Source organism: Zingiber officinale, chromosome 6B (assembly GCF_018446385.1).
Source record: "Zingiber officinale cultivar Zhangliang chromosome 6B, Zo_v1.1, whole genome shotgun sequence".
Lineage (NCBI taxonomy): Eukaryota > Viridiplantae > Streptophyta > Magnoliopsida > Zingiberales > Zingiberaceae > Zingiber > Zingiber officinale.
The window spans coordinates 119,787,497-119,805,106 of NC_055996.1; the positions used below are offsets into that span (position 1 = coordinate 119,787,497).

The window sequence follows — 17,610 nt, forward strand, 5'->3', positions numbered from 1 at the left end:
CAATGTTCTTTCCTTGAACATTCTCTGGACATTCTCCCCTTAGGTTAACCCGATAACCTAACTTGGGTTCTCCAATAATTCTCCCCCTTTTTGACACACATCAAAAAGTATTCCAATGTTCTTCCTCGAACATTCCTTGACATTCTTCCCCTAGCTTAGGTTAACCCGATAACCTAACTTGGGTTTTCCAATAATTCTCCAATGAACGCTCTCCCCTTTTTGACACACATCAAAAAGAAAAAGGAGAGTATCAAGGTCAAGAGTTTCTTCCTAATGAAAGTCCCATACCTTTCATTGAAACTCTTAATTTCCCCCTTGGTACTAAACTCAACAATCAACTTAGCGATAATCCCATATCACTAATCCTCAAAAATCTTAAGGAGTAAAAACTCCCCCTAAAAGTCAACTCCCCTTGACTAATAGGTAAAACTCCCCTAATGATTAACTCCCCTTGACCATTGCACCAACAATGTCTTGAGAGTTTCAAACCTTGAAATTGAAACTCAACTTCAAAACTGAAATTTCAGACACCTGCTGAAAATCGGACCTGGACGACTGATAGGTCCCTGACCGATCAGCCTTCTCCTTCATCGATTCTTTCTTCCTTCATCGGTCCGTGACCGATCCAGATTCTGAAATCAGATTTCGATTTTCCTTCTCCGAAATTCAGAAACTCTAATAAATTCCAGAAAATTCCAAAATCGTAAAATTTTGAGGATACACTCCTCATACCATATTCTATCACGGAAAATAATTTTCTATGAAAATAGTTTCCATTTTTCAATCTTGATACAAAATTCAAAAGCTTTGAAATAGTTCAAAGTTAAGTCAATTTTGTATCACAATGTCCAATGATGAATGCTATCACTAGGAAAGCTTCATCAAGGTTTTTCAAATCAATTTTAAAATGCTTTTAAAACCATTTGAATTTAGGACCATAATCTTAGGGCTAGATGTACATGACTTGTACACAAGCTTTCCCTATGATCCCCATTTCTTGAATTAGGCTCATCTAGGTACAAAACCTATGTACCTTGATCCTAACTCATGAGTCTAATATCTCACACACATCTAAAGTGTATCAAACACATCCAAGTCAATTTTGATGTGAGATATGGGTTAAGGTCAACTTAGGCTAAGTTCTCATGCATTTTCTAAACACAAATTTGATCTCAATATCAAAATGTGTTTTTCATCCTTAAATCAATTCAATTGATTATTAATGCAAGAGATGATGACATGGCATAAAATGATATCATAAATGAAAACATGTGCCAATGTCATGATGTCATGGCATAAAGTTTGAAACTAAACTAACACATGACATATAAATAACCTAAGCATTATCATGACATTTCAAATGATAATAAGATAAATATGATGTCATGGCATGGCATATGGCAACCAATCATGGTAAGTTAGCACAAATAAAATACCTAAATTCCCTATCTAAGTATCCTTAGCCTTAGCTAACTTAAAATCTAACCCTAGATTGCCCATATATCCCTAAGAGAAAACCAAGATCCCAATTATGGTTTTTCTCTAGGTTTCCTTAAATTGTGCCAAATAAGATTAAAATATTCTCACTTTGGCACACTTTACTCTTCCAAGGAGTGAATGATAATTCCATTTCATTCTCAAAAGGTTCACAAAACCTTGAAAATGCTCCTTGAGTGTCAATTTCCTCAAAGTTGGGTTAACTACCCTTCTTATTGGAGTTGACACTCTCTAACCCATTTATGGGGTAGAGAAGATGCTCCTAGGAACCCAATACCTATTAGAGCTCATTGGGTTCACTAAATATTCACTAGGGATAACTTCCCTAGCAACCCTCCTAATGACCCTCTTAGGCTTTAAAGCCTTGGTCATTTGGGTCTCATCAAGGTCAACTATAGGGGTGACTCCCCTTGTGACCTTGGTAATGGTCTTCCTAGCCTTAGGTTTTGTTCCATAATCGAATGGAACATTATGATAAGTGGGCTTGACCAATTGGGACTTAGGTTTGTGACCCAAACCTTTCTTGTCCTTGGACATTGGTTTTTGACCCTTAAACCCTAGAGATGACTTCTCTATGTTTTTAAGAGCCTTTTCCAAATTATCAAGTCTTGACCTCAAGACTTGATTTTCCCTCTCTAATACCTCAAGTTTTAATTTGTCATTTTCTCTTGAGATATTCCTAGGCATATGTCTAGTCTTCTTGGGATTTCTACCTAGGTTTTCCTTAACTTTAGAAGCGTTAATCCTAGGGTTGGTATTTCTAGTGTTATCCTTACCTAGGCTAACATGTTTAGCTCCTAAGCACATGTATTGGTTCCTAAAGTTAACATGCTTATCATTATTAACAATTGCAACAAAACTACTAGCATGAGTTTTATTAGAATTGCAATAATGAACCTTAGAGGTTACCTTAGGGTTTGCCTTAGCTCCCCCTATCGTTGTGCCCGGTCTCTTGCCCTTGTGAGGTTGCCTCCCCCTCGGACAATGGCTCCTATAGTGTCCCCTTTGCTTGCATTGGAAGCACACGATGTGCTCCTTGCCCTTGCGTTTTGGGACTCCGGCTTCCTTGACTTTTGGCGCCGGTGGAATCTTTCTTACCCTCTTTGGACACTTACTCTTGTAATGTCCATGTTCCCTACACTCAAAGCATATTATATGTAACTTATTTGAAATTGAAATGCTTGAGTTACCTAGGTTTGGGGATGGGTGTGAGCTCTCTTCCTCATCCCTTCCGGAGGTAGATGTCTCTTCTTCTTGCTCCGAACTTGAACAAGAGGAACTCTCCTCCTCTTCTTCCTTGGATGTTGAGTAGCCCTCAACTCCCAATTCGCTCCCTCCATGATGTGAGCTACTTGGCTCACTTAGCTCCTCTTCATGGCTTGAATTTGAGCTCTCCTCATGGAACTTTGCCAAGTTGTTCCACAATTCCTTGGCATCGTTGTATCTACCTATCTTATGCAAGATATCACTAGGTAATGAAAATTCAAGAATTTTCGTTACCTCGTCGTTGATTGTGGATTGGTGGATTTGCTCTTTCGTCCACTCCTTCTTCTTGATAGGTTTTCCTTCCTCATCCATCGGTGGGGAAAACCCTTCTTGTACACAAAACCAATTTAACATATTAGTCCTAAGAAAATACATCATCCTTACCTTCCAATATGTGAAGTTGTCGTGAGACTCGTAGAAGGGTTGAATCGTGACATCTTCTCCATAGAGATCCATCTCTAGCCCGTGCTCCCCCGGGTGTTGATCCGTCGAAGAGCGGCCTCGCTCTGATACCACTTGTTAGGATCCTTTGTACTCGGCTAGAGAGGGGGGTGTGAATAGCCGCCCCAAATCGATCGCGTTTCTTCCTACAATTCGTTAGCGCAGCGGAAAAATAAACTAGAAACGAAAAGAAGAATATCAAACCTTAGACGCAGCGATGTAACGAGGTTCGGAGATGATACTCCTACTCCTCGGCGTGTCCGTAAGGTGGACGAAGCCTACCAATCCGTCGGTGGATGAGTCCCCGGAAACCCGGCTAATAGATACTCCTTGTGGGTGGAGAAACCTCGCCACAATAACTCGCAACAGCAAGATAGAATACAAGGAATACAAGTAGAAGGACAAGAACAATGTACAAACACTAACTCGCCTTCTCGTCGACTGCCTGTGAAGCAACAACTTCTCGGACAACAGCAGCAGCTGATCGACGACTGGAAGCTCACGCGAAGCTTCGGAGGAGCTCAACAAAACTCAAGCACAACAGCACTTAGGGACAGGAAGAAGAAGAAAAAAAAAAGAGAGGAAAGCACCAAAGCCTTGATCTCCTTTTATAACCTGCGAAGACAGCGGAGACGTTCAGTCGCAACAGCTAGTGCCCTGATCGGTCATGGACCGATCGGGAACCCATCGATCGGTCCCCGCATCGATCAAGATGATTCACGTAAAGTTGCCCAACTTTGCTCGCTTCGATAGGTGCGTGGACCGATCAAAGTGGATCGGTCCACGACCGATCCCACCTCTCCCGGCTCCCGATCGGTCGTGGAGACCGATCATGACCTGATCGGTCCCCGCACCGATCAGATTGCCTTCTGTTTGTTATCCGATCGGTCACCGCACCGATCGACACAACGATCATCGATCGGTCTGCAGATCGATCCGAGCTTGGTTTTGCCCAAACCAAGTCCCAAGTCTCCCAAACCAACATTTGGTCAACCTCGACTGTTGGTACTCAATTCCTAGCATCCGTCACCCTTGACTGCTAGATTTCGCCAAGTGTCCGGTCAATCCCTTTGACCTACTTGGACTTTCCTCAACACCAGATGTCCGATCATCCCTGATCCATCTGGATTTTCCCTTGCCTGGCTTCACTCACCAGGACTTTCACCTGGCTTCACTCACCAGGATTTCCACACTGCCTAACATCCCAGTTAGGACTTTCTCACTGCCTGGCTTCACTCACAAGGACTTTCCCACTGCCTGGCTTCACTCACCAGGACTTTCCACACTGCCTAACATCCCAGTTAGGACTTTCCCATGCCTGGCTTCACTCACCAGGACTTTCCAACTGCCTGGCTTCACTCACCAGGACTTTCCACACTGCCTAACATCCCAGTTAGGACTTTCCCATGCCTGGCTTCACTCACCAGGACTTTCCAACTGCCTAACATCCCAGTTAGGACTTTCCCATTGCCTGGCTTCACTCACCAGGACTTCTCCGTGCCAAGTCTCCATACTTGGACTTTTCCAGTGCCAAGTCTCCATACTTGGACTTTTCCCGTGCCAAGTCTCCATACTTGGACTTTTCGCGTGCCAAGCTCCCTGCTTGGACTTTTCCAGTGCCAAGTCTCCATACTTGGACTTTTCCCGTGCCAAGTCTCCATACTTGGACTTTCCGCATGCCAAGCTCCCTGCTTGGACTTTTCCAGTGCCAAGCTCCCTGCTTGGACTTTTCCGGTGCCAAGTCTCCATACTTGGACTTTTTCCCGAATCAGGTCAACCAGGTCAACCTTACCTACGGTTGCATCAATACTTTCCCAATCATCTATTCTTGTCCCATATCAAGAATAGAACTCTCTCACGAGTGTCAAACATCAACATGCAACTCAACTAGGTCAATCTTGACCTAAGGTTGCATCAACAATCTTCCCAAGTCAAACATCAAAATACAACTCGAGTCAAGTCAACTCGAGTCGGGTCAACCAGGTCAACCTTGACCTAAGGTTGCACCAACACTCGGTACGTCCGAGAGACGAGGTGCTGCGGAAGGGTACCCTGGCGGACGAGAAGGAGGCATGTGATGTTTCCTAGGGACGAGAAACAGAAGTAGAAGATTGCTCGAAGGTCAGAAAATGAGTTCCGATGAGCCCTATTCCGGATGACCAAAATCACCCAAGTGAGCGGAGCTAGAAAGGAAAACCCGGAGCCAAGCAAGCTGAACCGGAGCGGAAGACCTGGACCAAAAGTCAACTAAAAGTTAACTTTCTGGTCCAGGCACCCGGGCCAGAGTTTTATCTAAAACTCCAAGTGTCGCATTCTGTTACAACGGGGATAAAATTTTATCCCCCTCCAGGCACTTGGAACCCTTCCAGGTACCCCGACTCGGGCTATAAATATAGCTCAGATCCTAGTAGTGAAAAACAACACTTGTAAATCATTCCTTTCTTGTTCTACTATTATTTGTGAGCTATCAACGTTGTAAGAGACTACTCCGCCCAAAGGAGATCTTCATTGTGTGTTTCCCTTGCCTTGGATTAGCAATCCTTTGATTGCAACCAAGTAATTCTTTTTATCTCTTTTTCTTTCTCTAATTAATTTTTTTTTATGTAAGTGTTAGTTAATTAAGCTGTAAAGCTCGAGAAGGGTTTGCATTTTATTTTTGCAAGGCTATTCACCTCTCTCTAGCCGGCCGCCAAGGGTCCTATAGAAAATCGATACCTTGCCTTGGACATCGAGCTCTGCTTATATTGCTTTACTTCCTTCTTCACTGAGATATGATCTTCACGTAATTATGAGCAATTAATGTTTGGTTGACTAATCCCCTTGATTGGTCGACTGATCAGTGTAGTTTCCTTGTTCACTGAGATTCTCCATTAACGAGCCTTTAATTGCATTTAATGTTCGATCGATTGATCTCTGGATTCGGTCAACCAATCAGACTGGCTTCCAACTTTGTTTCTGATCGATCTGATCTGTGCCATGTTGACTTGGTTTGGTTGATTGATTTGCTGGTTCGGTTGACTGATCAGTCAACTTACCAACTTTGATTTCGAGCTGATCTCTGCTTGTATCAACTTGGTTCGACCAACCGATCAAGTCGATTCCTGCAAAATAGAGTTAAATAGAATATTCCTGAAAAGACAAAGTTAGGGTAGTAATATAAGATACATGGGTAGTAAATGACGGTAGAATTGTCTTGATCTCAACTTGGAAATCTTTTCGATTTCTTTAGTTGGATCAATGACCTAGGGTTTGTTCCTTTCCAAAACACGACCTCACTGGCGTTCCTCTCCAGTTGCTTACCTCAACCTACCTGCCAAACATTGTTCCTCTAGACTTATTTGGACTTTGCCGCTTAACATCAGATCGACTGACCAGGACTTCCTCTCGATCTTTGGTCCTTTAGACATATTGAGTTTCCTTGTCTATCGACTCACTTGGGTTTCTGCCTAAATTTCACGATTTGCTAAGACTTTCCCTGTCGAGTAAATATCCTGCATACTTAGTTAACTTGTTAGATCACAATAAGACTTAACTTGGACATTTAACAATATCAAAACTCAAGTTTGATTCTGGTGCATTCTGCACCAATAGTCTCCCATTTTTGATGTTTGGCAACCAAGGTTCACAGTTAAGTTTATAACATATGCAAAGATAAGTAAACAAGTATTTTTAACTTAACTCTCCCCTTGAGTTTAACAATTCCCCCTCAATTCACTATCTCTTCCGCTTGGACACATTAAAAATAGGAAAAATACAAACAATAAGTTTGAATTATTCCAAGATTTAAGTATTGGAGTTAGACAAATTTGGAGACAAAAGATGTATAAAAATATGATTTGTAAAGAGTTAGATTTAAAAAGTTAATCAAGACCTCAAATGAATAGATTTTGAAAATATTAAGTAAATATGTTAAGACTTCTGAAAATATAAACTGTTAACTAAAAAACAAGTGATGAAATTTTGTTGTTTGGAAAACAAATTGGTTAATAAAAAGAATTTTGAAACCAAGATGTGAAGAAAAATACTTTAAATAAAGAAGTCCGAAAACATAAGTGTAGAATATTAAATTTAAAAATTTAAGTTTAAAAATAAGAATTATTTTTTGAAAAAGACAGTAAATAACTTTTGAAATATTTGGAGAAAATAAATTTTAAAATGAAAAAAATATTAGCTGAAATTTAAAATTTTGAAAATGTAGAATCTGAAAAAATTTGTGAAGATAAATTATGAAAATGTTTGAAAATTTTGTAACGATAAATTTAACATAACTGTAAAAATTATAGAGTTTAAAAATAAAAAAAAACTTTTGAAAAATGTGAAGAAGAGATGTTGGAAATATTAAATTTTGAAAATCCAAAAATTTTACAAGTTTGTAAAGAGGTCTAAAAAAATTAATTTAGAATTTTCTTAGTCTTGAAATAATTTCAAAAAAGTTATGTGCTTTCCCTTAAATTGATAATTTTCTAAAAATCCAAGCATTGTTTAAAAACTAACAAAAAATGTCCTTATAATACAATACCAAACCTTCATACTTAGTTGACTACCACAAGAAAACAGCTACTAATTCAAATTGGTCAATTTGAGCTTTTGGTTCTAACTAGTTTATTACTAGCTAGATTATATAAATTGATTAATGTATTTTGTTTAAAATCCAGATTTATAGCGATATAATGACATATGCATCTGAAATCTTAGGCTAAGTTCTAAGCATCTCACATCTTGCTATGTTTTAAAATATACAAGCAAGATATCCTATTGTGCTTATGAGATGCTGACTGCTAAAACTATAGGAGCATGCAACTCAACGGGAAATTCTAGGCTACTACATAAAGAAAAAATATTTTGAAAGCTATTTTGAAAGGGAAATTTTAAAAACTAATAGGTAATATGTATCTTAAAAGTATATAAGAAAAACTAATCTATAAGACATACTTATAAATTGCATAAAAGATAGAAAGGAATGCATTAAGAACCAAGCAAACAACTAAAGTATCCAGTTATGACATCACGATACAAATGTATCCAAATAAGCAACAAGTTCTAAAGGTCACTCGTCCTGGTCATCATCAATAGCATGAAAGTAATCAAACATCCTATGCTGCTCCTCCTCAAAAGCATTAGCTCGATCAGTCATCTCCTGACGAAAATCAACAATCTGTCCTTGGAGAGAGTTGTACTGATCAATCATCTTGGTCTCTAGCGAGTCGAACCGTCCAAAAATGTCGTCTCAGAGATGATTAAAAGAATCACTGGTCGGTGGAGGAGGCCCGTAAGAAGTCCCTTGACCCGCATCGAACATAGGTGTCGTGGCGAAGCCTTGATCAAAAGGTGGCTGGTGAAGCTCCTCGACTGCAATCAGCTCATCCTCAGCAATGACATCCTCGCCTATAGGTGGAATGTATAGTGGATCGATCCACTTATACACCAGTCCTTTTGCGCTAGTCTTAATACCATCTAAAGACAACTGTCTAATCCCAACGAGATCAAAATCAAACAACTCGATTAATTCACCTCGATGAACTCCTACCCCTAGAGAAGCAATGTATGCAGTGAGAACATGACATTGGATCATATGAACTTTATTCGAAGTGTTGCACCCCGAATAATAGATAATAGACCTAAACACCTAGTAACCTAAGTCAAAGTCAAGTAGATGTCTCAGTGCATACATCTGGAAAAGATGCACTGGATGCAGAACTCCCTGATCTCTAGATGACAAAGGATGAATGCAAGACACAACTATCTTATAAAGTGCTTTGTCATGTGAACTCAGTGGCATGGATGGCATCTTTTTGGGACGCGGTCCCTCAAAGAAATCAGCATACATAAGATCAAGAGTTAGATGAGTGAAGGGGGTGGGTAGTATGTTAGGAAGAGAAACACTGAAAAAGATACAGTTAACAGAAGGTCAAATTCGCAAGAATCTAAGAAACATATCAAGGTCAAACAGCATATCCCGGGTCGCTACTTTAGTCTTATAGTGATGGTAATCAATTTCACATAAGTTGTGATAGAATTTAGAACACTGAATTTGATTATATGCATGTCGATAGAAGACAATACTATTAAGTTGAAAATGTTAGGTCATGTCTATGACCTTTGGACAATATATTTGATAAAATAGAAGGTCAAGATAACGGGTTCCTATCACTTTAATTTTTTTTTAAAAATGATTGACGTAGATCCTCAGTTGAAAATTTAGGGTCTTGGTTAGGATTTAAGGAGCTACCCTCCTTTTGTGTAGTTGTATGACTCTTTTCACTATTATTAAAAGAATTAAGTAAATAAACCGTAATTAGAAAAGAAGAATTGGTTAGATGTTACCGAGGCATGATTGCTATATGAGGAAAGTTGTAGATGACGAGACGTAGGAAAAGGGTTTCGAAGGGAGAAGAGAGAGATGAAGGTGAAGAGAGGATTTTGGATGAGAAGTAATCTATCCAAGTCCCGTTTATATAGAGCTCAATCGGTCGATCGATAAAGGGTTTGGTTGACAGATCCCTTAAAAACGTCGAGTTATCGACCAATCAGATGAGGTGGTTAATTTTTGGTAGATTGAACCAGGTTTTCGGTCGACCGATAAATTGATGATAGGTAGATATATACGTATTCAATGAGATTGAACTAAAGTTATCGGTCGACTGAATCAGATGTTCGGTCGATCGAAAAATTGATGAAAGGTTCACTTGTCAGGGATGAAGTTATGTTTTCGGTCAACTGAACCAGGGTTTCGATCGATCAAATAATTGATGATTATTTTGAAATAAACGTCGGGTTTGGTCGACAGAACTGGGGGTTCGGTCCACTGAACAATTTTTTTTTTAATTTTAAGTTAAGTATTAATATTTTAATTAAGTTTAGAATCTGTTTGAGTTTAGGTACTAAGTTTTAAGTTAGAATTTTAGTTAAGTATTAGGTTAAGTCTTAATTAGTATTCTAATTAAGTTTAAATGTTTAATTTTAGTTTTCAGTTATTAAGTTAATATTAATGGTAACATTATTAATATTGTTTATCAACTAATATTTTAGAAATTTCAAGGTTAATTGTTAAAGAGAATTAATTAATTAATTAAGGATTAATTAAGTTGATTTAATGATTATTAATTTAATTTTATTTAAAGTTAAGGTACTTAATTTGTTGAAAGTAGTTAAAGATTAATTATGTGCATTAAGTAGTTAATGAGTGATTTCAAGTTTTGATTTACATTTTAATTTTTACTTAATTTTAGTTTTATTTTTTAATTAATTTTAGTTTTATTTTTAACTTAGTTTTAATTTAATTTTTAATTAATTTAGTTTTAACTTAATTTTTAATTAATTTAGTTTTAATTTAATTTTTAATTAATTTAGTTTTAATTTAATTATTAATTAATTAATGTTTTAAGTTTTAATTTCTATTATTTGTATTTTTAATTTGCCTTTTATTAAGAATTTTGAAAAAAATTTGTTGAACCCATGTTAGATTCAAACTTAGCTTTGGGTTAATCAAGCAAGCTTCCTAAGGATAAGTTTTCAGTCAATGACGAGACATATGACCTTTTTGTATATCAACGGTGCACCACTTTCTGAATGCTTTCTATAATAGTCCTGCCCAAAAAACTTAATACTAGGTGTTGGTCTAACTAGCTCATGTTTGACTGAGGTAGCTTCAGCCAGATCCATTAAGTCTAGTGCACTAGGTAGAATACACAAGATTCAATCTAGACATGCCTTCGACAAAGCTTTCTTGACATACTATCATCCCAATTCATTCCGATGCTATGTTAATAGGGTTTGGTAAACCTTTTTAACTAATCATTCTAAACTAAGTAGAAAAGTAAACCTAATCCAAAGCATGCATAGTTGGTTAATCAAGTAGGTTCAACAATTTTTCTATTTTCTCCCCCTGAGTTATAGTTTAGATATGGTCTATCTAAGTAGTGAATTTGACTCTTTGGGATCAAATATTGGTTTGGTTTGATTGGTTAAGTTAAGTATCTTTTAGGAACCTATTCTTGGACTTAATTTCGAATGTTTTGATTAATTAATGATAGATATGATTTATTTGTGTTGTTTTGGTTGTAGTCAAATCCCGATTTTTTGTACACGGATCGTTACGTCTAAAGTACCATATTTAGACATTTGGATCTCAGTTCAAAATTTTTCAACATTTTCTTAAGTCGTTCGACTTAACCTTTCAAGTTGAAATTTTCTTCCTCAAGTTTTGCAACTTAAGTTGAAGTTCCGACTTGAATTTGGTTAGTCGAGTTACTCAAGTTAACTTGCTCCTTAAGGTGGTTAATTTCCTTAAGTAGTAAGTTATTTTATTTTTAGGACTTTGTCAATTTTCTAAAGAAGCATTTAACTATTTTAAGTAAGTTTGACTTGGAATAAAATGTTACCATATCGGGACCTTCGGAAATAGATACGGATCCATGACTTCTCTTAGATTCGGTGTCGGACTCGGAATCTTCGTTTCTTGCCATAAAGGCAAGATGACTCTAGTGCTTTGGTTCTTCCATATAGGACTCCTCGGAAGATGACTCATCCCACGTCGCTTGGAGGGTCTTCTTCGTTCTTGCTAATTTTGGGTTTTCCTCCCGGTTTAGGCATTCGTGTTTGAAATGCGCCTTCTTGTTGCATCCATAACAAATCATTTCTGATTTATTTTGCGTCTGGTTGATTGGTGTCTTCTTGGTGCTCACTTTGAACTTTTTTCCTTGTTTGTAGTTTTCAGACTATGTTAACTAGCTCTTCTTCATTGGTTGAGTCTGAATCACATTGACTTTTTGGTTCATTCTTGGTTCCAGTTTTGGTTTCTTTTCTTGATCCTGCATACAGGGCAATTCCTTTCTCTACTTGACTAAATTAGACTGTTTGTATAATTCTAATTCACAAAAAAGTTTGTCTAATTTAAGAATGAAAAGATCCCTTGAAACTTTGTATGCATCTACTATTGATGTCCATAAAGTGTTTCTCGGAAAGGCGTTTAGTGCGTACCTTAGTGTCACGATTTTCTAAGTTGTGTTTAATCAGATGTAGGACGTTGAGAATATTTTTTAGTCGAGTGTGCAATTACGTGACCGTCTTTTTGGGAAGCATTTTTATATTGAATAAATTATTTAATAGTAGATCTCTCTTATTTACCTTAGATTCATCTGTTCCTTCATGTAGCTTTATTAGATGGTTCCAAAGTTCTTTTTCATTTTCGTAGGGCTCAACTCGGTTCAGTTCTTCCATAGTTGGCCCTCACTGGATGGTGTTGATTGCCTTATAGTTTAGTTATGCCTTCTTGATCATCAGGAGAGTCCAGACTTCTGGTTCTATTGGCTTTCCATCTACCATCCGAGGTGTGTATCCTTTGAGTATGGTGAATCAAAGTTTGATGTCGGACTTGAGGTAGCACTTCATCCTATTCTTCCAGTAGTTGAAGTTCTCCCCTTTGAACAGTGGAGGACGGACAGTACTATACCCTTCTTGGTAGAAATTCAACATTCTTGCAATTAAAGAATTAAAAGAAAAAATTTCCAAGACTCTCGTCTTGGGATTAATAGTGCGGGATAAAGAAAACAAGTATATAAAAATCCTTTTAAGGAAAAGAAAAAGTTTTTTAAAATTTGCTCGAAAAATGGTTAAGTATTTTCAGAGTGATTTCATTTTGATACCAATTGAAAGATCGAGAAGAAGTGATAGAAGGGTGGGGGGGGGGGGGGGGGAACATCACTCGTTAAAACTTTTTTGTTTTGTATCGATTTGTAAAACAAGAATCAAAGCAGCAATGGAATATAAAAGTTAAAATAATACAGATGACTCAGATGGTTACTTGGTTCAAAGCCTATGTCGACTACTACTCCAAGACCAGCAATCCTTGATTGCACCGATGGATAATCCACTATAACTCTTCTTTCCGAAATCCTTCAAAAAAAAGTAATTCGTATAATATGAAGAATGTAAGATAGTAACATACTACTACCTTTTGGAAATTAAAACAATGCAAGCTTTAACTAAAGTTATACCGACACTAGGTAGAAGATGAAGCTCGGTCGACACTTCTGGATAGAGAAGCTTGCTTGTGAAGATGAAGCAAAGTAGCAGAACGAATAGGAGCTTTGTACACCGTTGACTTGAAAATTAATACCTTGCCTCAGACTTCGAGTTCTGCTTATATAAGCCTTTATCAGTCGACTGATAAATTGTTCAGTCGACTGATATGTTCGGTCGATTGAACCTCCTATCAGTCCATTGAACTGCTTTACTTCCTTCTTCGTCGAGATATGAACTTTGTGCAATTATGAGTAGTTAATGTTCGGTCGACTGATCCCCTTGATCGGTCGATCGATCAGTGTAGTTTCCCTGTTCGCTGAGATTCTCCATTAATAAGTATTTAATTACATTTAATATTTGGTCGACCGATTAGACTGACTTCCAACATTGCTTTTGATTAATTTGATCTATGCCACATCGACTTGATTCGCTCGATTGATCTGCTGGTCCAGTTGATCGATTAGTCAACTTACCAACTTTGCTTTCGAGCTGATCTTTGCTTGTATCAACCTGGTTCAGTCGACCAATCCCTGGGTTCGGTCGACTGATCAGGCCAGTTCATGCAAAATAGAGTTAAATAAAATATTCTTGCAAAACAAAATTAGGACATTAATATAAGATACATGAGTAGTAAATGAGAGTAGAACTATCTTGATCTCAATTTGGAAATCTTCCTGATTTCTTCAGTAAGATCAGCGACCTATGTTTATTCCTTTCTGGAACATGACCTCACTGTTGCTCCTCTCCAGTTGCTTACCTCAACCTACTTGTCAAACATTATTCCTCCATACATGTTTAGACTTTGCCGCTTAGCATCGGATTGACTTACCAGGACTTCCTCTCAATCTTTGGTTCTCCAGATCTATCGAGCTTCCCTGTCAAGTGTCGAATCCTCTGACTCACTTGGGCTTTTACCTGGCTTCCACGATCTGCTAAGACTTTCCTGATCGAGTAAACATCCTGCACACTTTGTTAACTTATTAGATCACAACAAAACTTAACTTGAACCTTTGACAACATCAAAACTCATGTTCGATTCTGGTGCATCCTACACCAATAGGTTCATGAGTGCTTAAAAACTAGAAATTGAGAACAGAGAGAGAGAAGGAAAGAGCGAGAGAAGTGAGGGAAAGAGTGCGAGTAGAGAGGCAGAGAAGAGGGAATCGGAGAGATCATAATAAAAAGGTAGTAGCACCTTAGTGAGAAAGTAGTGGGTGATGATAGTGGTGATCATAGAGAGAGAGAGAGAGAGAGAGAGCAAAGGGTTATCACAGGAAATGACAGTGAGATCACTGAGAGAAGGCAGTGGTGAAGGTAATTCTAGGACTTCAGTTTCACCCAAATGAATATAAACACCAAATCTATGTTTGGTTCCTATCCTCAATATGTATTTATGTAGATAGACCATCTTATGATATCTGATGTGAACTTTTACTTCTATAACTACATATCAACCCTAATTGTCCAATGTATTAGGTATATATGTTCCATTAAGTTCTATGATTGCCTAGGGTTCCTTGCGACAAATAGGGTTGTACTCGTATTCGACTCTCCACGTCTCAATTAGTCAGAGGGTCGGGTTCTCCTTTCGGTTCATCTCCAATCCCTTGTGGGATACGAATCTCGTGCTTTTGGTATCGAGATAATATTAATACGGTAGATTTGAACCATAAATACATATTTCATCAAACAATAAACAAGAAAGCATATATATTACTTGAAAAGATGTTCACATAACAAAAAAGCTACTCCCTACATCCTAGAAGCATGAGAGCTACTCCATAACAAAGGAATTACAATATAAAAACACTAATGAAACCATTCACACAAATCAAAATAGAGAATAGAGATAAGAAATATTTAGGGAGAAGATTCTCGGTGTTTTTGGTATGGTTCCCTTGTGTCGGAGATGGACGAATAAGCAGAGTGGATGAAGATGATGCCTCTAGGGTTTCCCCAAGAGGAGAATCCCTCTCCCAAGGAGAGGGATGAAGTCCTTCGGTCCAAGCCTCTCGAACCGATTTGATCGAATCCTCTTTTATAGGTGCTAAGGTTGGTCACGTGACATGGGCCGTGTTGCTGGGCATGGGTGGCCGTGCTACGCGAGAAAGCTCAGATCTAGCGGCCACGGCTCGTAGAGTGGCGGCCGAGCCTGTCATGACCCATTGCGCTGGCGACGAGCAAGCCGTGGTGTGGCAGCAGAGCCTGCCAAGGGCCGTGGCGCTAGCCACGACTGCTGGTGGCAGGGTATAGCCTTTGGCTTGGTCTTTTCGCTCTTCGTTTCGATTCAATTTTTGCTCCTATCACTCAAAATACCCTAGAACAGTATCTAGGAACAATAAAACATATAAAAAAAAATGAAGCATTGGTTATATCAAATAATGTATGTAAAAGTAGGTCAAATATAGTGTGAAAACATGTATGTTGAAAATCCTATATACTTCACACTTATCAAATGTAATTTTACTTGACGTTGTCAAATGCCGAAATTCAATGTTTATGAAGAGTATCCTCATGCACCGGCTGGAGGAAAGTAGAAGATTTCAAGACCATTGCTTTACCGAGGAATGGAGAGCAATAATTCTGAACAGAAGAAGAGGCAGTCAGGGTGGTGTGTGGATGAGAACGGAGGAGGTGGTGGGCAACTTTTTTGGGTTAAGAAAAACACATATAAAAGGGAACAGAGAGAAGAGAAATCTTAATTCTTCTGCGGGAATAAAGAAACGACGAGATGCACTCTAGCAAAATCAAAAACAAAAGAAGAAAGAAATAACATTGAAATAATACATAAAGGAAGGGTGCCCCAAGTGATGGTGTTAAGACAGAAGAACTAAGAAAGACGAGGGTGTTGCAGTGGTACCGTGGTAGCATTGAAGCTCAAGAACTCTTGGAGGAGGCTGAAGAAATTCAAAAAAAATGCATTTGAGAGAAATTAAAAGAGGTGGAATTAGCGTAAGGGGGCGCTTGGTTTCTTGAAAGATTGAGAATGAGAATAAGAATGAGATGAGTAGAATATAATTAAATTGAAATAGTATTTTTTTTCTATTCTCTCTCTTTTATTAGGTAATGATTCATTCTTGTGTTTCCTTTTTTTCATTAATATAATAATACAAAATATAATATATAATCTCAATGATTATAAAGATAATAATAATTATAATGATAATAAACGGGCCCACCCACTGGATTCCTTATCTCGCCCCGTAGCGCACCCGTTTCCTCCCTTCATCTCGCACATCCCGTTTGATTTCCATGGCTAATTCGCTGCAGCACTGCGGCATCCTTCCCATCCAAATCTCGCCCAAACCGTTCCCCAAATTCGTCAAATCATCTTCCTCAATCCGAAGTGGACCGAACCCCCAGAAGCAGATCAAGAAGCGATGCCTGAGATGCGGCGAACTTTACCACGACAACAATAACTCCCCCACCGCCTGCTCCTTCCACGGCCACACCACAGGTAGGATTCCTGAGACGGCTTAATTATATTGTTATTATTATGCAATCGATCGAGGTGCCTAACTAATTTGCTAATTTATCAATGGAATGGACTACGTGGTGGGTGTGGGTGTCGGAGGAAGGGGAAAGAGGGTTGCTGTCCATGGCGCCGCCGCACCAGGGCATTGACGGGGAGTGGAGTGATCGCAGCGGGGTAATCGTGTACAGGTGGAACGACAAGGGGGAGAGGCCTAACACCGGCCGCGCCAACTGGAAGAAAAGGTGGACCTGCTGTGCCGAGTACGGGGAGGACGCGCCTCCCTGCCGCCGGGGCCGCCACGTCTCGTACGACGATGGATTTACGCTCTATTGATCCCGTTCGAGTGAGTCAACGGTTATCCCTTCTTAATAAATAATTGTGCCAGATGCAATGGATTAATTAATATTGATATTACAACATTATTATGCATGCTGCTGGCGGAATGTTTTTCATCTTTATTTTATATATATATATAGGTAATAAATCTTAAGACAGTTTTAGATTTCAGTTTTACGATAATAAATATCAATTATTCCGTAATGATTCCCTCTCTTACATCATTACGTTTTTTATGAAAGTGAATTATCATTAGGTAATCATTGTTTCCTCTTGAATACAACGACCTATTTATCCTAACACAATTTCTATTCTCATAGTAATTGGATCATACTAACCATTTAAGATCTTTGATATTCAGTGTTATCTCTGAGAGAATTTAAATTACTTTTGTGATTAAAAAATTAAATTTGATTTTATAGATCCGAGATTAATATCCACCTCTCAATTCATCCCTTAATATCTAAGTCATGCGAACATGTAAACGATTGTAGAGCACACTAAACCATGTGGCCAATATATTACAAAGGGTAGTGGCCTTGGCCTTATAATGAAGCTCATGGGTAAAGTCA

The 17,610-nt window shown here is 38.4% G+C and overlaps 1 protein-coding gene across 2 annotated transcripts; it reads left to right on the forward strand.

Annotated features, from left to right (window-relative positions):
* The first annotated feature begins 16,423 nt into the window (after positions 1–16,423).
* Positions 16,424–17,131, forward strand: LOC121990596. Of its 2 annotated transcripts, none has more exons than XM_042544706.1 (2): positions 16,424–16,684; positions 16,770–17,131. In XM_042544706.1, the coding sequence occupies exons 1-2, from the start codon at positions 16,480–16,482 to the stop codon at positions 17,033–17,035; spliced, it is 471 nt and encodes a 156-aa protein (XP_042400640.1). In that variant the 5' UTR covers positions 16,424–16,479; the 3' UTR covers positions 17,036–17,131. The 2 variants fall into 2 exon arrangements, with proteins under 2 accessions (XP_042400640.1, XP_042400641.1); XM_042544707.1 differs by having other exon boundaries at positions 16,429–16,684; positions 16,806–17,131.
* The last annotated feature ends 479 nt before the right edge of the window (positions 17,132–17,610 follow it).